The sequence below is a fragment of the Melospiza melodia genome, chromosome 4, assembly GCF_035770615.1.
Source record: "Melospiza melodia melodia isolate bMelMel2 chromosome 4, bMelMel2.pri, whole genome shotgun sequence".
Classification (NCBI taxonomy): Eukaryota; Metazoa; Chordata; class Aves; order Passeriformes; family Passerellidae; genus Melospiza; species Melospiza melodia.
Genome location: NC_086197.1, coordinates 83975577 through 83999406, shown reverse-complemented (window position 1 = coordinate 83999406; position 23830 = coordinate 83975577). Strand labels below are relative to the sequence as shown.

The window sequence follows — 23830 nt, the reverse complement described above, 5'->3', positions numbered from 1 at the left end:
TTCAGATTTTTAAACTTGATACATAATAAACAGTGTTGTGTAATGAGTTTCATTCCATGTGTTTATGCATCAAGATGTATGAACCATGGCATGAACAAAGCACTGTCTAGGAAACTGCACAGAATTATGGCTGGCAACAGACCTCAGGCCTATAATCAGTGCTTCAGAACAATGGTGCAGTCTTTAATTATATGATGAAGTATTTTTCCATCAGGCTTACTGCTGCAGAGGTTGCAGGACACACAGAAGAAGAGGCAGAGGGCTGGATGCTAGGAAGGATAGGCTTGTAACATGAACCAGAAAAAAGCCACCGAAGTATTGTTGACCAGAGCAAAACTAAGAAGTCAGACACGAATTCCTTCATAGCTGAAGCAGGTAGAAATCCCTTCTCTCCCCACAAGACAGAGTGCTTAGGCTTAGACTAGGTAACTGGGTTTTGTTTGTTTGGGACACAATAACATCTCTCTGACTCCATGTCTCTGTCTCTCCCGAGCTACTGTTTCAGGTTCCCAGCAGAAACACTGGGAATGCTACAGCTTGTAAATATATCAACAGAAAAAGTTTGAGCAAACTGAGAGTTCAGCAACAGATTATTTGGGGAAAAGGACTGGAAGGGGAAAAAACCCCATTTTGTAGGCACCTCATATAAGAGCATAACATTGGAAACAACAGTCTAGTTCTTTTCTCTTATTATCCATGTAGGGTAGCAATATTTCTTTACCTTGATGTTTTGGTGTTGGAGGAATTATATCAGGGGGATCACAGATAATAACCCCATCTTTCAATTGAGCAGAATGCACTGTTTCACCAAAGGTACAGCAAACCTTGTCACTCTCAGTCAAAGTTGGCATGGGACTTACAGTCAGTTCCACCTGGAAATAAAATTTTAAAGCGGTAAAATATTTGGAACAAATGAGCCAAGACCCAGTAAGACTTGGAAAATTTCAATTTCAAAGGTGATATTTTAGCTAGCATGACAGAACATGGCTCTCCTTTTCAATTTTTACTTCTTCCCATCTATTAATCTTTTCTCCTTAAACCCCTACCAGTCTTTTGAGGCTGGGTCTTTGTTGAATCAGACTGATACATAAACCTCTTGTCCTGTCAATGCATTAGACCAGAACAAAATTGTCTGTACAGACACACCCAAAACCTTTTATTCTTGTCCTCAGCATCCAGTTTAGCAACAGTAAACAGAGTGGTTAACACTTAAACTCTGACAAAATTAATTAATATTACATTAACCTTAGGTGTTCTTAGTGAATAATGAAAACAGAGCTGGATAGGCTGGAAATGGTGGAGTTTGAAAGGGATAAACAAAAAAGCGCCTTCCTCAAGACTCCATGGAAATGCAAAAAATCCAATACTGAGAAAGGATTTGTGAATGGTGATGAGATCTTATCTTCCTCAGAGAAAGAAAGCATTTGAGAAACTAAAAAAAACTAAATAAGATGGGAAAACATAACAAGGAAAGAGAAAATTAAGTTGAAATTTGGGATCTTGTTCTTGACTTAATGTTTCAAGTGTGTTAATTACACAGTCTAACTTTCCATTTTGTATTGCCAGTAGAAAAGACAATTATCCCTTTCTCACTGAAAGCAGTTATTCTCTACTAATATTTTTATTCAGCATAGAAATGGCCTTAACACAATGCTGTTTACATAATTTAGAAGTGGGATTGAAGTGACTTGAAAGAAAGTTTCTTTATTTCTGATTAAGAGGAATTTAAAGCCATTTTATTGATTTTACTTGCTGAACACCCCCAGGAAGCACTCAGTCTGCACTGGCATGCCCCATTTGGAATTACAGCAAGCTATGACACCCTGACCACACTCCAAAAACTCAGTTTTATAGTTTTGTTGCCATAGAGTAATTTTGCATGCTGAATTTACCTTCTCCATGCATCTGCTGTGTAGGCAAATTCACTGCTGATTTTAAAGCAACAGCTTATGGCTTCACTGCTTACCTAAGTTCATGCCCAAGTAAGCTGAAAGGGCAGCATGAAATCTCCCCTACCAATTACTTTTTATGGGTTATACAACACTGTGCAACACTTTCATAATATTCAGGTAAGTGTAAGTGCTTTATCATCCATACCAGTGCATCACTTTGGTTTACACAGGTCAGAAACTCAACCTGCAAGAGCAGCAGGCAAGAAAGAGCACTGTGAGAAATGACAGAGACTGAGACACCCAAACAGACTCCTATTCCTAGTCTCCACTGTGCATAAAGAAATCAGATATTCATCTTTCTGGTAGTCACATCAGCGTGCTTCAAGAATATTTATGGAAATCATCATCCTGTTATACCTTAGCAGGAGCTCTGCGACTCATATTTAGAGGGTCTGCACTAATGATAGTCACACATGTGCCACTTGGACTCCACAGCCAGTGGTTCTCCTTATCAGCTGTACCACAGTCTGCCTTCTTTGTGCACCTGAAAAAAAAAGGAACAAAACCCAAGGCAGTATTATAGCTGGATTCTTCTTTCTCTGAATTATGCAACAATTTCACAATTAGAGACTGACATTGCAACACAAGATGACTACAAATTTGCTTTAATATTGACTAGTGGGGTTAGAAATTTTTTAACAGAATTAGTGGTGCAATTACAATGATGGTTTGACATGTCAAGAGCAAGTGCCTACACTATTTTAGACAGCACCCTGAATCAGACAACCCAAATCCAGGCAGTGACAGCATAGGAACCATGGGGCAGAGGAGCCATCTGAAATCAAGCTGATAATCTTCATTGCAATATGTAACAACATCCTGAATGAGAGGGCACAGACTGTTTTTTCCTGCAGGTCAAATGGGAGATACCTATGTGTTGCCACTAATAAGACACAGCACTCAAGAGAGCAAGATGCAACAGAGAAGTATTGCTGGGAGCATACAAGCTTGTGGATAACTTCTGTGTAACCCAATTGCTGCAAATGTTATTTTGTAGGGAATGTTTTCATTAACAACTGCCAGTATTTAAAACCTCTTTCTGCCAAGGCAGTGTCACAGTTGTGGAAGACAATAGCAGTTGTGCAGCCCCACCAAAAACACCAGAAGATTTTCCCAGCTCAAGTACAGGAAGAAATGCTGCAGTACAGAAGCTGCATGGGGCTACAAAAGCTTGTTGAGGTGGGGGCAGTCTCATGGGTATTCTTTCCATTCTGTGCAAAGTGTAAAAGAAAATGCTGGAGTATCTCTGTCTGCTGTAGCAGAAAGTTGACTATTAACTCATCAGGGGCTATAATGCAGCGCAGCCGTTGCACAGCACTGTCAAACCTCTTTTAAACAAATCATTTACATACAGAGTAAACATTCACATAATACATCCCTAAACACACTACTAAGTGGTGTGTGTAATCATGAGACAGAACTGAAACTTAGAATGAAGCACTTTTTTCTCCCCTTTGGAAATAATATTAGCAAATGTGAAAATTCATGTTTGCCTGTTCTCAGAAACCATTAATATTTTGAGATATTGAGGTCAGTGGTCATATCAGAAACCTGAAGGGAAATCTAAGGAAAATTGCCTTTTTTATGATATACGCCAAAGCCTTCAACTCCCAGCAGCCCAGGAGGAGTTTGAGGTTACATTCCAAATTCTCAGGTTTCATCCACAGCAACTGAAACCCCAGGCTGGAGGAGTTACAGCATATTACATAAACCTGCACACACCACAGAAGTTTCTCTGCAGTGCTCTACATTATGCTACATCAGGCTGATAGGTAACCTAATGCGATAGTTCACATTTTCAGGCTGGAAACTAGAAGCCTGAAATTCATCTGCATATTATAATTAAACAGCCTCTTTGTTCCAACAGCAAGAAGTTAGAATCACGAATTCCCAACCACTCATGCCAAGGGGTTAATTAACTTAGTAGTCAAAAAGAGAACTGCAGGACTGCTCTTCCCTCTCGGCACTCTAATCAATGCAGAGTGTAAAGAAGAGACATTCCAGGGCTGTTCAGTGCTGTCCTAGTTTACATGTGCTTGAATATTCATTCAGTGAACCTCTGCAGATAGTCAGCAAAATGTCACTTTCTTCTCTCCTACAGGCAGGTGAGGGTTCCCTGTAGCTACACGTCTTGATAGATGATTATGTAAAACCAGCATTTGAACTATACACTCTGTTTGAGACATGGAACACTTTTTTCTTTTATGTTCTTTTTTACACTTTACTAATGTACTTAAAATACACGCAGTAGTTTCTGAATCTGAAATAGGGAGCATATTTTTATTTTCTGGGAGACCATGTGACTGTACAATTGAAGGAGTGATAAAACATACAGTTAGAAGATGTATAATCATTCTCAGTACCAGCAGAAAAGTATATATTTTCCCAAACTAATCAAATCTGAAAAAGTCAACGGGGACTTTTTTGTGCGCACAGAATATTGATATCAACGTCTGCGTGATAAAATGAAATGACTGCCAGGAGCACAAGGGTGAGTACCAAGGGCTGGGATCAGCATGCCCAGCAGTCCCCAGGGCACAGGGCAGGGCTGGAGCAGCTGCAGTGGCTGCACTCACCTGCCCTCCCGCACACACCAGCCGCAGTAGGGATCCCTCGCCTGGGCACACTTCTCACAGTCCGAGTACTTGTGGCAGTCCTGCACGGGCAATCGGTACACCTGGAAAACCAAGAGCAAGGCAAACCTATCAACTGAAGGTGGCACAAGGAGCTGGAAACATTTGTGGACTTAGCTGTACAGCCTCATTCCCTGTGGCAGCTGTATTATACTCAGAGCTCAGCCTGAGTATATTAAGTATATTATACATATTTTCTTTTCCCCTTTAACAAAGTCTAAATTCACATACTTTTTCCTGCTTTTTTTCCCCACTGCAGTATTATCTAATCTGTCTTCAAAGTAATGTAGGACATTGTTATAATCAAGAATTATGAGCAAGGTTTACAAAAATTGAGCTTTTTGGTTCCTCCAGTTATATTACTTGTGGAAATCTGCACCTCAGGATAGAAACTGCATCAGTGATGCTCTGAATTCAAGAAGCAGCTACTGCAGGGTGGATACTTTCAAAAGACTAACTTGGTACTGACTAGATAATTTTTTAAAGAGAATATTCTCCTCTCCCTATCACTACCATGGAGGTGAAATTGTTTGGAAATGCACTTCCAGCCAGAAGGCATTTCAGAAAATCTGCAAGCGTGAGAGAGCCAGGGTGTTTTGGGTTACTGCACTTCTCCGTGCATAACCTTCCACCATGGAACACATTCACGAAATAAAATGGAAATAATTATGACAGGAAGCAGCAGGGGAAAGAACATCATCAGTTCTCATGTCTCATTCCCCCAGTAAATATACAGCTTCTAGTTTTGATTTCCTTTAGTGTGGAGAATAAACAACATTTTCTTTGGCTCACAGAAAGAAGAGCCATTCCTTTTAGCTATGCTGCTGCAATGATGCAAGAGGAAAACAGGACATACATCTTCCAGTTTATGACTACATTTTACTTTTAAAGAGCACAAAAAGTATAGAAACAGAAACTCTGAGATGTAGGCTTTATAGTCTCATTTTAAAATAATGCTAGTCTCATCTCACTGGCAATTACAAAGTTACTTTGACAATCTGAGTTTGGCCTTTTCTTCATATTCAGAGAGTTAAAGAAAATGACTCAGTTAAGGAAAATGTCAATATTGTGCAATTTTCTTGCATTTATTAATAAAGGGGTTTACCTTTTCAGCATTCTCTTCTTTTTAGCTAACTGGAGCTGCGTCACTGGCAGTCATTCACTAACTGGTACCCATAAGTAATATTCAGTCAATGATTTTTTTTTATTTGACAAAATATTTGTTTCACCGTTCTGGCAGGCATAAACAAGCCCTAGAGATTGCTGTCTCTGCAAGTTTTGTGTGACCTTAATGACAAAAAAACCCTCATCAAACCGAAACCAAACTCAAAAAAACAGCTCCTTTAACAGCCAATTACAAAATGCAAATAAATTAATTTTAGAGGTTTGCAAGTTGGCCCTCTAAATCAAAAAGTGCTAAAAAGTAAAACAAGCAAACAAGCTTGATCATGGTAAGTGACTACCACAGTGACTGCTTTCCTCCAAATACATTAAGTACCTTAAGGAATCTGGGATCCTACTGGTGATGTACACTTGGAATGAACCAGCATGAGCAGCACAGAGGTGCTAAGCTCCTTTCCAAGTCCCACAAGAAGGTGCAAGGGGTTTCTCCTGCTTTCTGTTTAAACTTTAGGAGCAGAGGGGACTGACTGCTGAAAGCATTTGCTCAAAACCCCCCACTGCTCTTGGCACCACAACAGAAGCTGGGAGAAAAGAAGGGAGAAAGGTGAAACAGGAAAGGAAGAACTTGATTCTCACTATGGATCTTAACCTCTATATTGTTTTTCCCTGATTTCTGTGTTTCTCTGATTTCTTTTTAAAGAAGTTATCACCTACCACATCACTACTTCCACTTCGTTCAAGTGCTCACAGAGCCCAAGCAATTAATTTCTGAATGTTGGGGCAGTCTGCATCTGCCAGGTAGCTCAGCAGCATGCATGCCTGTCAGTGCAGCCAGTTGTTCTTTATTGTTTACCTTTAACCATTAAAACACACAAATCAGGATTCTGATATCTCTATTCCCACAACCCACAGCCATGCCTAACCCAGAAGTACATATTTCATCTCTTATTCTTCCCCCCTTGCTTATGTCACCTTATTTCTCCCAGCTCCAAAGGCCTCCATTCTCCTCCTGTCTATCTGCTTCTAAAAGTGGGTGGGACTGCTCACTGTAATTAACTCCTGGAAATGACAGTAATGCAATGCCATTACAGAGCTCACAACTTTAACTATTCATATTTAAGCTAAACAGATTTTGTAAAAGAAAACTATTATTCACATTATTCAGAAACTGCAGTGTCTACGAGAGCTACTTGGAAAAGATTTAAGTAAAATCCTTTCTTCAGCAGAAATTTACTGCATTCTAAATTTAAATGTTTTGTAGCGATTGATTTTTTTTTTTTGCAGGTTTTCTCAGAAAAAAAGTTGTCTGCTGTCTTTCTAAATTCTACCATTTTAAGCTGACTGTCATCAGAAAGCTTGTCTTCCTTCAGTGCTGCTGCTCTCCCTTGCATTGCTCAGCAGTACACACAGTAGCCTGGTGCAGACCTTGGGACTTTTAAATAATGTGCCAGCTTGTCAAATGGGGGGACAGGCCACCCAGAGTTTTGTGGACAATGTTGAAGCTTGGAGCTGTGTTCCAAATCCGAACAGAAGCCAAATGAGAAGTAAAAACTACTCGAAAAGAAAGAAAATAGTAACCTCTCTCTCACACCGTCATATTATTAAATGCTTTTCTAGTTGTTTTTCTGGCATTTTTCCAATGTTGTTTCTAGCCTAAAAACCTTCAGCTAGGCTATAACATTCCTGCAGCAGGAATTGATATTAATCCCTTTAAAAAACAGCCAGAAAATATTTTTCTTGCACTGTCTTCCCAAATATTCTCCTTTCATTCTCTTTGAGTCCCCTCATTCTCCCTGTGTTAGTGGTGCAGAGCATTTCCATGTTGCATTCCACGCCACTGGCAGGGCTGCAGATGGTCACAGCCCGTCACCCACCTTGTCCTGGAAAGCTGCTGAACAAAGTGTTTGAGGCTGGCAGCTCCAGCCTCCACAAAGAGAAGTGTCAGAAGAGGACTACCCCTGGGGATGGAGGAGAATCTGGCATCCCTCTCATTTCCTACTTGCTTTTTTTGCTCCCATTTTTTACAGACCTCCATTGTGCCTTCACCTCACAGCAAAAAGAAGGGGCCCAGGAGAGAAGGCCCATGCCCTTCCTAGTGAACTTGAACTTTTCCTACTGTACCCAGTTCTAGCAGAAGGTTGAATGAAAGTGTTTCCCAAATATATAATTGTCTCCATTGCTTCTTAGTTTTTGACACTAGGACTCACAAAAACCACTGGTGGCTTTACAGACGTGTCAGTGAGAGCACATCAGGAGAGCATCCCAAGTCCTGAGGTGCCCTTGAAAGGATCTGATGGCAGCCACAGCACCCACTGGTACCCACACATCCCACACTGAGCACTGGGGCTGCCTGACCCTAAGGCGTGCTGGTGCCAAACATCTCCACTCCATCCCTCCCACAGAGCCTGTGTGACAGCTCCAGAGGGGATCTCACTTCCCATTATTCCCTGTTGCTAAGCATCATTAGAGGACATTACAGTTCTCTGAGTCACAACAAGTCCATCAGCTTAGACTTGAGAGAGGTCTTCATACACACAGAGTAAGGGGAGTCCCACCAAATAGGGCAATTTCCAGGAACAACTGGAAAATGTATACATCTCAGGTTAAGTTGCAGAGAAAGTGAAAGAGGGACGGGTCCTTAATGCAAGCAGGACACATTACCTTGTCTGTGGTCATCACATACAGATTTTCCTGGGTTTGATCAAGGACCAGGTCCTTCTTTACAGGCTTGTTTGGTTCGATAGTAAGAGAGCTGTACTCAGCTGCAGTGGATGACAGGAACACCTATTTTGTGGAAGGAAGAAAAAAAAATGGTGGTTAATGTTGCCTTTTCCCCACAATTATCATTATATCTGGCTACTGCTGTAAAATACATTAAAAATGTTTCTAAAAATGAATTAAGAACAAAAGGAGGACGAAGGCAAATCTTCAAGAAAGACATTGAGGTGCTGGAGAGTATTGAGAGCAGGGCAATAGAGCCGGTGAAGGGTCTGGAGGACATGTCTGAAGAGGAGCAGCGTAGGGTGTTCCGTCTGGTGAAACAGAGGCTCAGAGGAGACCTACACACTCTCTACAACTACCAAAAAGGAGGTTGCAGTGAGGTGGGGGTGGTCTTTTCTCACAATAAGCAAGCAAGAGGGGAAGAGGGAAAGGCCTCAATTTGCACCAGGGAGGTTCAGATTGGGAAATACTTCTTCACAGGAAGGTTTGTTGACCATTATAACAGGCTGCCCAGGCAACTGGTTAATCACCATCCCTGAAGATATTTAAAAGAGATAGAGGTGTGTGACTTAGGGACATAGACCCACAGAATCACTAAGGTTGGAAAATACCTCCAAGACCACAGAATCCAACCACTAAACTAGCATCACCATGTCCACCACTAAATCATGCATCTAAGCACCACATCCATATGAATTTCCATGTGGTTTGGTGGGACTTGGCAGTGCTAAGTTTAAGGCTGGACATGGCCATTACTCTCCTTCAAGCAAAAGAAGGTGTTTGGTGTTGCAGTCTTGAAATTTTAACACCACAAACATGTGAAGCCTTGAGTGCCACACAATCAGAATTTATCAGAGCTTCAGCTTGGGCTTTTTATTGCCACTTCTATTCACTGAATGGCTAGAATGACTACAAAATGAAAAGTTGCTCTTAAACCAGTGTGAGCTTGAATAGAGATAAGGCTAAAGCTGTTAGATTACCTAAGGCTGTTTATATAAAGCTCTCAGTAGGTATGTAATCCTTCAGGAAAAGTGTCATTCAGGCAATGCTAATTCAATCTGAGTATCACATAGCTGAGGTACATTGGAAATAATGCATCTTTCCTTTGAGATGAAAAAAAAACAAGCCCCATGAGAATTTGCTCCTAGTATGAGATCTTGTAAATCCCATTTTGACTTTCATAACCTTTTATATATACACCTTCCAGTCTCCCAACCCAGTTGGTTACCTTCAGGATTTTCCCATCCGACGTTCCCAGAAAGGCCACGGTGTGCCCGTTCTCCACGGCCACGGTGACGGCCGTGAGGTTCATCCCCTCCTTCTGCAGCACCGGCCTCTCCACAACGCCGTTCCTGCTGCCCAAGAGGTACGGCAGGTGCTCGGAGCCACAGGGGAAGTTTTTGCTTGCGTTCTAATAAGGAACAGCAATACAGAGTGATGTTAAACATGCAGATCACTAATTCCTAGCTGAGAGTGAAGAGCAGCCCTATTACTAGACAATATAATACCCCTCAGACACTGAAGAGTAGGAAGAGAGAAATGGATTGTCTAGGCATTTGCCCCCAGCCAAAATGCAGTAATCCGACAGCAGCCGGCTAATGGAGAACTGCTTCCATGCTTTCACTTTCCGGGAGACACAGGGAGAGAATGTTTTTTTCTGTTTCATAATAGCAGCGGTTTAAAAATTAACCAGTTGGTTTAATTATAATGAACATGTCATAGAGACTGGTTTAACCAACTTTGCCTTGAAGACTGCTATTTTAATTGCTATTTTGTTTCTTACTTTGCTGCAATCCATAAAATAGCAACTCCCTGGCAACAGTCTCATGAACTTCAAAACACTCCCTCTTCACTACGCTTTAATCCTGAGCGGCAGCAGGAGCTACCAGAAGGAAGTTCATTCACACCTTGCCTTTTCTGCTATATTTGGAAACAAAACCATGTTTCTGATCTGAAATCCACATCTTATTTTTGTCAGGAGCCACGGCCACTCGTCACATTCAGGATTTCTGTGTTTGATGCTCACCCCATATGCAGGGTACTGCAGCAAGTAACACTGGTGGTTTGAAGCAAAATGTGTAACTGACTCATCAGCACTAGTGACTTACTGTGTGGGAGATGGCTTCAGTCTCACAAGATGAAGAATTATGGGTCACTACCAAAAAAGGTATTCCTATGCCCCATCTCTTCTCTCCCTCTCCAGCTGTTCACTCCTCTCCCTGCACTATAGCACACCACTTCACAAGTTGTGCTCAAACAGCTGCTTAAGCAAGTGTGTACCTTGCTTAGGCTGAGATATTAAGACATCCTCTTAAAAGCTGAGTTATTTTTAAGATGATTCAATTTCTCAACCCATTTTAGGGTTGGCTGCAGTAATGAATGAGTGGCATGCACAAGTGGGGCTTGGGAATACAGTGATGTGGGCAAAACAATCATAAAGCCAACAGAAATGCTCAAAACTGCCTCTTAGATACAGCCATAGATTGAAGAACAGTAACTGAATGGTTGTAACAGTACTCTTCAAAAACCTTATAGTCAAGGTAATGACAGGCCATAAAAAGATGGCTGTCATGCTATACAAGTATTTTGAGCCACACCAAAACATGAACAGTACCTGAATACAGAAAATCTGGGTATTTCAGTTGTCTAACGATACAAATACAAGTGAGAAAAAATGCTGAATTATAGATACCATTTAAAAGAATCTTAATACTATTTAAGAGCATTGTAAATACACTGACTGAAACTACAATTGTCTACAGTGATTACCCCAAAGCTGATCATGGATGTAAAAAATCCCTGCATTTGACTCAATAACTCCTATACCAAAAGGAGCCCTTTAAAAAAAAATGCATTTAGAAAAGCAACACTTATCTTTGAGAAAACATCAAATCCTTTTTAAGACACTCAAAATTTTGTCACTTCTTACTTAACCTGGTCCACAACACCCCCACATTTCATTTCTATCGTGAATTCATCTATTGAGTTTTCAGTCATCAATACAGTTTAGCTCAAAGCCACCCTAAAACATGTAGTTGTATATTTTCTACAAACATTAACACTGATTCTAAAAGTAATATTAATAGTATTCATATTACCAGTCCATGTAATGCACACGGGTTTTCTGCTGAAAAAAGTTTGTAAAATGAGCTGGTATTCTTTTTAGTGTAGCAATCATTCCGGTTTTTTTCCATCTTTTCATTGATCTGCCGCAAGGAAAACACACACATGGCAGATTTTAGAGAGCCGTCATCTTTGTTTACTTTGCTGAAGAGCGCAAGAAGAACTTTGTCATCTGAGGGAGTATCTGCAGGTTGTCCCTGCTGAGCCATGCTCTCAGCCAGTTCTTTTCCAGGGGTAGTGACGTAAGCAGAATGACAGTGGTCATAGGCACCATCATCATCATCTTTGCAACCCAAGTCCATTTCAAAGTAGGAATAATAATGGGCATCGTCCTTGCACAGACGTGCAATCAGTGTGCGGTTGTTGACAGGTTGTTTCTCTTGCTGATTAAAAATAAAATAAACATAATTTTTATCCTCAAAAACTGCCACAAATTGCTGTGTGCTTGATGAGTGATAAGCTGACTTAACAGCTGCTGAGTCTGTATACATTTCAAAAATGTCTTTCCCGTCCCTGGCATAAAGCTGCCGAGTGCTGATTATGATGCCATTGTCATTTGGTCCATTCCCTTTCCCAACAAACAGCACCCGGTCGTTATTCAAGGAAGTGATCAGTCCCACAGTGGATACATTCTCATCGTTGCTGGCCACAAAGGACTTTTCTCCACTGCTGTCCACGTAGTACTTCTCATCGCTGATGTTTTGTAGATCTCTGATGGCACAGATTCCCTTGAAAAGGCTTCCACATACCACAGTTGTATTATCCACCTTGTTCAGCAACAGCAATTTGTTGTAATTGTCAGTCAGTACGGCCTCTTTACATTGATTTTCATCAATGGGAGGTGTGCATTTTTTGTTGTCCTTTCTTGGACCTGTTTCTACAGATCTGATTACTTCCAGGTTTTCTGTAAGCTGATACAGCGCATTTACCACCCCCAAATAGATTATCCCAGTGTCATTATCCACTGTTAGATGATTCAGCTCTGTAGCACTCTGAAAAAATTTCAGTTCCTCATTTCTGGATAAGGTGATGCAAAAACAGCTCAAGATGGTCAGTGGCCAGATCCATAAAGCCATTTCTATGTAGTACCTAAAAAGGGAAAGAAAATAATGACATGAAAAATATAGAAAAATAAAATTTATACAAAACTGAGAAATGTGGAAGTTTTTCATTACTTAAATTCACTTATCCTTGTGCACGTGTAGACAGCATGAAGATTATGGAAAGCCTCAAATCCTGTAAATTGCCCAGCAATTTAATCTGTTGGGGAAGGATTTAACAAGGTCATATGTCTAAACGATGGTCATATAACCAATTACACTGATTATATGATTGTGCTAAAGCACAATGAGAACAGACAGTTTGAAACAACATGGAGTGACAAAATGCTTGTCCAGACAGTATCATACTGTGCCAATTATTTACTGCTGAGGTTTTAAAAATAATTTGGAGAATCCCTGTTTCAGGAAGCTCCCCCTTTAGAGGTGTGGGGGGAATTTACATAAAAGTGTTGGAAACATTTTGTATTGTGGGATTTCCCCAGAAAGTAAAAAACCTTCCCCTGCACCTGGATCTGGGTGCTTTTTGAGAAGGCATTACACTAATCCTTCATCATTGTGAAGCCAGAAGATGGTAGATCCCTTAACACGCAACATTGCCTTTTACTGTTGGTATGCATTAAGCTCCAACACTTTAATTCACTAGAGCACTGCAACTTAATAGTTTCAAATCTGTTTTAAGAACAACACGTAAAAACTTTTTGGGATTATGATTCTGTTACCTTTTTTCTTAAAAAAACCCTTTCAGAATTGTTAGTTCCCAAGCAGATTGCCTCGCTGTTGGAATTAGAAAAACCTTCTGAAACTTGTAAGAAGGGTTCTAGTTCTAATCTGAAGAGTTAAATGAGGAGTCTCATCTGACTTCCTGAGGCCTGAACATTTTGTTAATGTTTTCTCAAAGTGTTTAGTTCTGAGAGCAGAAAATAAAAGGTGGCATGCTTGGACACATTGATGTTAGGGGGAAAAGATGAACACTGTTTGGAGGAAGATCAAATATAATCCACCATATTTTCATTTTCAAAGTCAGCCATGGGATTCTTTAATCTGATGAGGAAAGAACCTATAAATTTACAGGGAATTTCAAGTTAAATCTGAAAATATCTGGAGTCTAAATAGAAAGGAAACTATTAAAAACACTGAAAAGACAAGAGAACCATTTAATAAAGCAATCTAACAGGCAACAGTCTTATAGGATGAAGAAAAGAACATGAAATGCCAAAACCAGAAACTGAAAAAATAAAACTTTAAAAAAATAACAATAAAGGAACCATCCTCCTTTATCACTTAGTCCGTTTTGGCAAGAGCAATAGAGTCTGGTGGGATATGAAAGAGAATGGCTGAATCATCACTTATACTGGATAACCAGGACTAAATATTAACAACCTGAATGTAAAAGTCTGAACAGGGAAGGAAGGGCTTTTGTTGTGAGCATAAGTCATCTGTGAGCTTCCCAAACCACCACAGCACTGCAGCAATGCATAAAGACAATGCCTGTCCTCCAGCATTTGAGGGTGTTTTGCTCCTCTATGGAGAAAATGCGTGTGCAATGGTGAGAACAACTGCCCTAAAATCAGAGTGAACTAAACTCTATATCCCCAAAAATCTACTATGTGTAACTCAGGATAATAAAACACTAACTTCAAGCTTGTTTTGCTGAAGTTCCTATCATGTACCATTAGTACTAGCTATAAAATAATGCCAGAGACAAGAGAGTCCATCACCAGCAGCACAAGCTGGACCTTCTAATGATAGATTGAGTTCCTATGACAGTGACCAAGAAAAGGCTAAGACTTATAACCTGTTCTCCAGACACACAGACTTCAGCACATGCTTTGCAATGTAATGAAGTGTTGGATCTCTTTACAACAACAGTTGACCAGCTCTAAGGAACCCAGAGTTCTTCTGAATTCTTCTCTTTTCTTACTGTTCCCAAGGACTTCAATTTTCCAGCTTTGATCCTATCTCACTTCTCCATTGCTAAATGATATGTGATAATACTTGTCATCTAGTTTCAAATATTATCCCTTACAGTTACCTGCAATGGAATAAAAAACAGCTTGACACGCTACTGCAGTGTTTTTTCACACCATTTTTATCACTCTATTACCTATTGTACAACGATCAAATGCAGAATTGAGATTAATTTGTTCCTGCTTTTCTCACAAGGTAATTATTTTTAGATTATTATATTCTCTTCTCTCAGTCAAAGAAACCCCCATAAATAGCTCTACTTACAAAAAGTGCCTTAAATGAATGGAAAATAATTCATTGTACCTTAATTTCAGTACTCAGTTCCCCTCCACGTTCCTGTATTTCAGGGGATTGAAAAAACCCATTTTGTCCATTGGTGGCACCCAGGACACAAAGGCTGCATTTGCAATACTCCTGCCTTTGTTCCAGGAGAACGAAGAGCCTTGCTGGTCTGTGCCAGAACCAGAACTTAATAAAATGTACATTTTGCACGTCTGAACCAGTCTCTTAGAGAAGTAATTAATTCTGTGTATAAAAATGGGTAATGCTTCCTCTCTGCTATTTTCTGCCTTGTTTACTTATAAAATTTTTGACTTAAATGATTCAGAACTACATGCACTCTCCATTAATAATGCCTTATCTTTGTTTGTTTATTTTCTTGTTTTTGTTATTTACTCCCTGCCACTCCTGTGTCATGCCAACCCCCATCAGACCAGCTCTGATCTCTATGCAAGGTAACAGTTCAGTTCATCATTCTCTATCATTATTAGTTTCACTTTCCAGACTCTCTCCAAAGCAAATAGTAAACAAAAATTAAATACACTATGAAGGGATTCAGAATTAAACTCTCCTTCACTTATCAAATAGCAGGCTTAAGAAAATTAAAAAAGTAAATAGAATGAAATGAGATGAACTACAACCACAGGCCACTTTCACCTATTTTTAACTTAATTGGGAAGAAGCAGCTGGAAGAATCCTTCTATGACCAGTTGGTGTGATAAGAATGCCAGAGCTGCTATTAACACAGGTGCTGCACTGAATTAGATGCTCTGGGAATGTATCAAGAAGCAGTCTCCTGCTGTGAAAAACTTCCGTTCCAAATGAACAAGTTGCAGACATACAAGAGAAAAGGTGCAAGAAGCACAGGCTGGAGCACAGAATCCATGATGCTCTGCACAGGAAATGTATCTCCAATGGCTTAACCACACACTGTATTTACACACAGGCCTGGGTGGCTTACTCTAACTAATGCCCTGGTCCTGAGAGCTGCCATACACCCTTCACCCTCAATTTGCACTTAGTTTTTAGCCCTTAGCAGATTCAGGATATAAGAAAACCAACAGAGCATTTGCCTACCTATTTTTTTTTTCTCTCTCAAAGTCTTGTCTCCATTCAGTCTCTTGTCCCCTCTACTGCTTCCTACAAGAAATATGAAATTCTAGAATTTATGTGCAGGAAACACAGGGCACCCAGGAGAACACTTCATTCAGGGGAACTGCCATAAAAGTGACACGGTGTTGGTAATCACACAGCTACCAGAGCTCTGCCTCACAGACATCAATTTTAAAGCAAGTACCCATAACTTTGTATCTTTCTACTCATGAAAGACCAATAACCTTAAATAACACCCACTTCTTCAAAAGGAATGCAGAAAAAGGAGCATCTGTAATCTACCAGCACAGTGAGCTTCAAATTGACTTCACATTATTATAAACAACCCTAAGAACTAGCACTAGCACCACACTGACGTGGACTTGGCAGGTGTTCTTCTTGAGTGTAAAATCATCTGCTGTGCCTGACCACAGGAACCTTCAACCTTCCAGCCATTCCCCATCACCTTAGCCTTTGATATATCTTTAGCTTTATGCTAATTAATTTCTTACATTTGCTTCAGCTGAAGTGAAAGAATACCAAATTTTGTCTGAAACTGGAATAACAGAGAACTAAAACAAGTGTTTTTCCCAAAAAACAACAGACAAGAAGATCTTCACTGAAGGAATAATCTCACCATTTTAGCTTCTGGGGTTTTTTGCAGAGTATTTCTTACTAATCACACAGATACTTAATTAAGCCCTGCTACATCCTCTCATCCAGACAAAATTTTATTACTTGAAATTCTGGTTGAGAGACAAGCACTTTTGCCAAGCAAGGCAGGTACAGATATGCTTTAATGGCAAGAGATGCAGAAAACTGTGGTTCTCCCAGCAACCTTTCCCTTAATCAGAAGGACTCTAAAAGATGTACAAGACACTTAAATTGGAAAAAAAATTGATAAAAAAGACATAAAAATTGCGACATAAAAAAAGGTAATTTCCAAAGAATGCACTCCAACTGCATGGTTATTTGGGGAAAGATGAATGAGGATTCTCTTCTCTCTCATTTTAAATAACTTTTTAGCTTTTATTAAGTGTGCCAAAGATTGAAAAGAATTCAGCTTTCAGTTTTGGGCTCAAAAGAAGTCAAAAAAGAAACTGTAAAATGTATGAGAAGCAAGGGATGAGCAGCTTTTCAGTCTGGATTTCAAAGCTTCTACTTCTGCAAGAGCTGTAGGCAAAAGTAAACTCTTCCTCAGTTACAACTTTGACTAATATTTCCTAAAACAAATGAGCAATGGAGCTCACTGGTTCAGAGAATGAATCACCTCAAACAACACTGCAGGATTCAAACCCTTTTCACGAGAGCACAGCAACATACAAGAAAGGTTTTGGACAGAGAGGAACAACTCTGTTGGTATACTGTGCCACACATCCAAAATTGGCAGAGCCAGTGTGAACAGTGATGACTGTGACGGTGTCCATGCCTGTAGCTGTGACAGTTTGCTGTTAGCAAATGGGACCTGTGGGTCAGAAAACTGTGGGAGGTCATGCTGTGGAGAATGAGAAACCAATATCCACTTCATTAGATGTTGTGATAGCCTGTACTGCTCAAAAGGAGCAATTTCCCTTCCCTTTCACCTCTCAAAACACAATTTGCTAAGATGTACAGACCATCTTCATATGGAACAAAACATCCCATCAGGCCAAACTGCCTGTAAACTGGTAACATATGGACAAATACTTTAATATTATTTCTATTCCTGGTGTAGAAGACAAAAGTTTTGCTTGTTTTCACATGACAAATTTTAATATTTTTTTTAGTAATTTTCAATAATATAAGATTTCTTTTTTTTAAGATGTGCAATAGTTATATTGACATGGTTCTGTTACAATGATTAGTTGAAAATTATGGATTTGCCAAGGAGATAATGAATGCTACACCCTCAGTCCCTGTGCATTCTTTTGCTGTTTCCTGCAGTCCCAGGGAAAACAAATGGAAGACACATCAAAACACAAATTCAGGTTACTGAAAACCTGGGTTTCTTATATCAAGAATAAGCTGTGGTGCCCACTAAATCCCTCTGTCACTCCGTTCTCTGGCTAAACAGGCTGAGTAAAATATGATGAAAGGAGCAGGGGTTGAGATAAGGACAGGGAGATATCACTCACCAATTACTGTCACAGGTAAAACAGCTGCAACTTAGGGAAATTATTTTAATTTGTTGCCAATTAAAATCAGGGAAGGATAATGAGAACTGAAACCAAACTTTAAAAAACCTTTTCCCCACACCCTCCGTTTTTCCTGGGCTCAGTTTTACTCCCAAGCTCTCTACTTTCTTACTGCCAGGAGTGCAGAGAGGGGGGGAATGGCAGCTGCAGTCAGTTCATCACATCTCTGCCATTCCCTCCTTGTTGCACTCTTCCCCTGCTCCAGCATGTGTTCTGTCCCACATGAGACAGTCCCTCATGGCCTTCTCCAAAGTGATTCCTACCCATGGGCTGCTGTTCTTTATGAACTTTTATCCACAGAGTGGATCCCTTCCACAGGGTGCAGTCCTTCAGGAAGAGACTGCTCCAGTGCAGGTCCCCACAGGGTGACAGAGCCTGCCACCAAACCTGCTGCAGTGGGGCTCCTCTATCCACAGGCCACAGGTCCTGCCAGAGCCTGCTCCAGTATGAGCTCCCCACAGGGTCACATTCTTCTTTGGTCTGGGCTCCTCCAGGGCTGCAGGTGGGTCTCTGCTCCCCTGCTCCTCCCTGGGCTGCAGGGGCACGGCTGCCTCCCCACGGGCTGCACCAGGGCCTGCAGGGGAATCCCAGCTCTGGTACCTGCAGCACCTCCTGCCTCCCCATCTTCACTGACCTTGCTGTCTAAAGAGTTTTTTGTCTCACATCTTTTTTACTGCTCTCTCCTTTCTTCTGCTGCACAGCCGTTTTTCCCTGTTAAACCTGTTATCCCTGAGCAGTTTGGCCCTGACCGGGCCAGGTCTGTTTTGGAGCCGGCTGGCATTGGCTCTGTTGGACATGGATGGGGGCAGCTTCTGGCAACTTCTCACAGAAAACACCCTTGTAGTCCCCATCACCAAATCCTTGCTATGCAAACCCAATATACCTAAACCATGGTTTCACCTGTCAAGAATATGTTGTGCTTTGGTCCAAAGGGGAGTGAATCTATGTCTTGTGCCTACATCATCAGCAGAGGCCAGCAGTGTCTGGGAGAGGAGGGAATGCAGTGCAGGCTTCCCCTGGGAAAGGGGCATGAGGAAGAAGATGCTTCCATCACTCTGGAAACTCTCATCTTTCAGAAGATCTGAGATATCAGCAGCAAAAAGATCTAGATAACTCTCTGTCTGAGATAACCCTTTAACCCAAGTGGACACTGTGGCATCCTACAGCTGGGTGAGCTGGGAGATCAAGGGCAAAGGGATGTATTTGAAAGGATGAGGAAATGTTGTATGAGCAAGATGATCCAAAGGGAATTTTAAGGACCTTTTTTTTTAAATTTTTGCTTACATCCTTATCCACCTTCACACAAGTTTAAAAAAATGAGTTTTGGGAACCTGAACCACCAATTATTTACCAAAGATCACCAAATCTTTCTCACAGGCTTCAAAGGGGTAGGAAGGAGATTAAACAGGGTATCTCATCCAGCTCTAGTATCCCTGGCAAGTACAGTAAAACACTATTGCTGCATGCCACCAGGCTAAACAGAAATGTTTTCTTGTCCCACCTTAGAAAAGGTTTCTCCAGGAATTGCAATTGTTTTAACAGATAAAGAACACAACTGCCTTTTACAGTAGGTTCTACATCCATCAGCATCCCAGCATACTTATGACAGGGACTCTCATGAATTTTGTGCAAAATTGGCAGGATTGTGTTAAAAGTTTAAGAGAGGCAAACAGCTGGAAAATTCAGAATTCATATTAATAATTATGTTATTAGCTTCAAGCTAAATTAATAACACTATTAGTAGTTGGAATCAAAACCTTTCATCCATGTACACCTGAACTTTAAAGTATTTAATATTCTGATCCATATCCAAATTCAGAGCAAGATGGAGCCATGTGAGCCTTAATTTTTCAACTAGGAGTCACTCAAAAGAGCATTAACAGCAGGTAATGAGGACTTAGAAAATGCATACTTAAAAATTTTTGCTATTTCCAATAGCAAAATGGGTTTCCAATAATGTCCTGTTTCTGCAACATCAGCAGGTAAACAAAAGAGAAGAGTAGCACTTGGCAGATTTATATGCACTCTTGGAAGCAGAGACTCGAATGAATTCCCTGGTTAATTTCAGTGAGACTTGGCAATGTTTTGATTTTGCAAATCTTTTACACCATAGATTCTGCCATAGTCCAAGGACAGGTTTTTTGGCTGGGCTTAGAAATCAAAATAATTTTTTTTAAATGAAAATACTTTCAAGATTTTATGGTGCCAAGCAGCTTAAAAAAAATTCAATAAAAAACAGCTTCTGTGGAGAGACCTCATTTGACAGCATTCACTACCAGCAATTACAGATTATAAACCATTCTGAGACAAGGTTAGCTTATGCCAGAAAGGTCTCTTCAAATCCTATTTTTTATTATTAAGACAAGTGTTCATATTACCATCCCAGTTCAGAGGTTGCACATTCACATTCCAGCCCCAGTAATGCAGGCAGGAGCACACACAGAGAAGACAAATACTGCAGAAGCAGACCTGCTTTCATGCCTTCCTGGACCACACCTCCCATTCAGTTTGGGCCGCTGCATTCATCCCTCCATCTTTTCTCCATTCTCTCAGTTGCAATGAAGCTCTCATTTCAATGAGGCCTCACTTGCTCAAGTGTTACAAAGATGCAGTTGATCAGTAAGAAAAGCAGCTGAGTGACGTGTTCCATAGCAAGCAGCTGACTTGTCAGGAATCTGAACCCACTGAATCTCCTCTTTGACCTGCTTTGTGATTTTGTTGAAGCCATGAGATCTCCTAATGAACAAAACGTACAATTGTATTTTTACCTACAATCTCATTGAGCACTAATCCCAATGACACCCTATGGACTAACAGCCAGCTGAATCAGCCTGCAGTCAGCACAGGGCCACAGGCCACTCCAGGCACTCCCAAAGCCACTTACACTTTACCCTACCTGATCCTGCAAATGGCCAAACATGATTTGGCTGCTGCAGCTGCCTGAGCTTCAAGGGGGGATGAGTTCCTGTAGCAACCACCATACTACAGAAGCCCAGCAGCCACAGAAACCCAGCAGAAAGCAGGGATACCTCATGCCCACTCACCAGCTCCATGTAAGCCCCAGGTTATTTTATCCCTTCTGCAACCCAGGAAGAAAATATTCTTTTCTCTTAGCTGGTGAACGTGCAGAAAATGAGAGTCTGGAGCATGGGAGGGAAAGCCCAGGGAGTTAGGATAGTGCTGATTTGCAGGCTTTCCTTGCACCAATAAGGGTATTACAGCACAAGGAAAAAAATTCATTTATACTGATAGTAAAAGGAGACTCTGTGTCACCAGCTCCATGCTACAACAAGGAACTGCTTGTTTTCAGTGCTATAAGGTCATCTTCAAGGACTGGTTTTGGACTTCCCCTGGAAGAAGCCAGAAAGGAGGCGGATTTTCTTCCAGCGTGGGGGAATCTGAGCACAACCATGTGGAAACAAACACAAAGTATTCTGGCTCCTTCCTTGCCAGAACCAGCTCGTCTGTGTAATTAACCTTGTAATTAACCATTTATCACATGCACAAAGAAATACTCAAGTCAAAAGGACACTTCCAGCATGTATGAATTCAAACAGGGAGCTCACAGGCAGGCACTCGGTCTCGCTGTCCCCCCCAAAGCAGAAGCCCCAAACCACGCTGTGATGAACTCTGCAGCTGCAGCCTTTGCAACAGCCCCAGCTCCTGTGTGAGCAGCCTGAACCTGCATGTACCCCTTGCTGACATGAGCACAGCCAGAGGGGAGCTGCAAAGAGCCAGGATTTCCTCACTAAGATACAACTGTACAGAACAGCACACAGACATTTAAAGCTATGCAGAACTTTGGCATGACGCAGAGCCAACATTTTTGTCTTCCTGTTATATTACAGTGTCATAGGGCTTAATAGAAGCATCATGTATAAACTGCAAAGATGATGCCATATGAAATTGATCCTATAAATCAGTGGGGTAAATAAATTTTAACCTATAAATTAATTAGATGCAAATATGGTGAGTAATGAAAAAAAATCCTTTTCTTCCAATTCTACCTCTCACTTGGTAGTATGTCTGCTGGGTGATTCCCTGTCCCATCACCATGCTGTCTTCCTACTCTTCTGTTTCTCTTTATTTTGTTTTTGTATTTGGGTTTAACAGATCCCTGCATTCTTAATTTTCATGCATTTATCTGTCTGTGCCAGTGATTCATCCAGGACTACTGAGACATGGGACAAAAGCTCTATGAAAATGGGAAGCTATTGACCACAGTCAATAGAGTACTACAATATACATTGTACTCAGTCAGCTGATAATGCAAGCCACAAAGAGAGAGGGGTAGATGGGGAAAACTCTTAAAATGGAAAGTTTATTGATTGTCAGGAGCTAAGAAACACATAGAGGAGGAATAGAGAATTTTCCTGGCTTCTGCTACTGGAGATAAATCACAGGTGTTTATCTGGCTTGTCTTGCTTGAAATCTTTTAAACTTTCATTTGGACCATTTGTATCCTCACGTTGGCGTTGCTGATTTTGATCACTCTGAGATTAAAGTGAGTTTTTTTCTCTCTATCCTTCAAATTAATGTTCATGACAGCTTTTAAAAAGCCCTTTTATTTTTCTTGCGTTACACATCTTTTCTCATCTTCTTACAGCTCCTCCTCCCACCACCGTATTTTCTTTTTTCTTAGGCACAGCCTCCAAGTTTTCCTCTCTTACAGTTGCTGCTACAACAGCCTGAATACTCATGTGTAAAGTCTCCGATTACAAAGTAGGAGGTAGAAGAAAAAAAAAGCGGGGGGGAAATAAAGGAACAGGAACCTCAAGTGATTTTCAGATCTCAATGGGGATCTCAGACATACTCACTGCCTTATTGACTTCCTACCTCTTTTCAAACCTCACCTGGAAACACCTCTTTTGTTTCTTGACTGCTTTTTCCTTCTCTTTTGTTTCCTACTGCTCTCTCAGAAGCAAGAAAAACGCAGTGAGACGCAATGCTTAACTTGGTGGCACCTGCTGATACCCTCCATACTCAGAGCTCACTCCAGCCTGGGGAGAGGGAGGAATGAATGTGCAGAAGAGACGGTGCTGATGAACTGGAGTCCTGCCTCAGGCAGCCGTGAAGATGAGCTGAAGCAGATGGAGCCACCCAGCAGAAACAACAAACTTGTGCTTGTGCTCACAGGCGGACAACTCCTGCAGCTGAGAATGGAGCTGGGACAAGATGGAGACACACAAGACAGCAGGGCAGAAACAGCTTGGAGAAGCAGAGGCATAGCAAGAAAGGGCACATGGTAAATATTTGGTAAGGCTTTTAAGGGGATATGAGTAGAATAGAATCCATAAGAAAGGTGCCTGCATGAAATTGAACACACTAAAATAAACACTATACACAGTATAAAGGGTTAAGGACAAATATGGAGCAGGCTGCATGTTCCAAGTCACATTTGATTGTACTTACTCATTTACCTATTGTGGTTTTTGGCTGCCACAAGTGAAAAAAAGATAATTGCAGCATTTTCACTTGTGTTTAGCTTTTCCTGGTGTTTTGTTGCTATTGTTATTTTGTTTTTGTTTTAATAAACACACAAGGCTCATCTGAATTAATGAATGAATGAATGGAGTGGCCCCAGCTCCTGTCTGGACAGACACTCTGCGCACTTCTATGTACTCCCATTGTATTTCCCTCCAAACTTATATAGCTAGTTAACCAGTAATTTGCATGAAGGTGACAGCAGCACCCACCTGTGTCTA

The 23830-nt window shown here is 40.9% G+C and overlaps 1 protein-coding gene across 6 annotated transcripts in view; it reads right to left on the bottom strand.

The window, feature by feature from the left end:
• The window catches only part of PLXNB2 (plexin B2), a 252000-nt gene that overhangs the window by 66949 nt on the left and 161221 nt on the right, over positions 1-23830 (bottom strand). For 5 of the 6 annotated variants that reach the window (XM_063155404.1, XM_063155401.1, XM_063155403.1 and 2 more), the window contains 6 exons: positions 11527-12640; positions 9657-9839; positions 8369-8491; positions 4529-4629; positions 2310-2436; positions 722-872 (listed from right to left, as the gene is read on the bottom strand). In XM_063155404.1, the coding sequence (XP_063011474.1) occupies positions 722-872; positions 2310-2436; positions 4529-4629; positions 8369-8491; positions 9657-9839; positions 11527-12627 (1786 nt within the window). In that variant the 5' untranslated portion in view covers positions 12628-12640. Of the gene's footprint in view, positions 1-721; positions 873-2309; positions 2437-4528; positions 4630-8368; positions 8492-9656; positions 9840-9936; positions 10060-11526; positions 12641-23830 lie in introns of those variants that run through there. The other variant, XM_063155406.1, reaches the window with a different exon arrangement.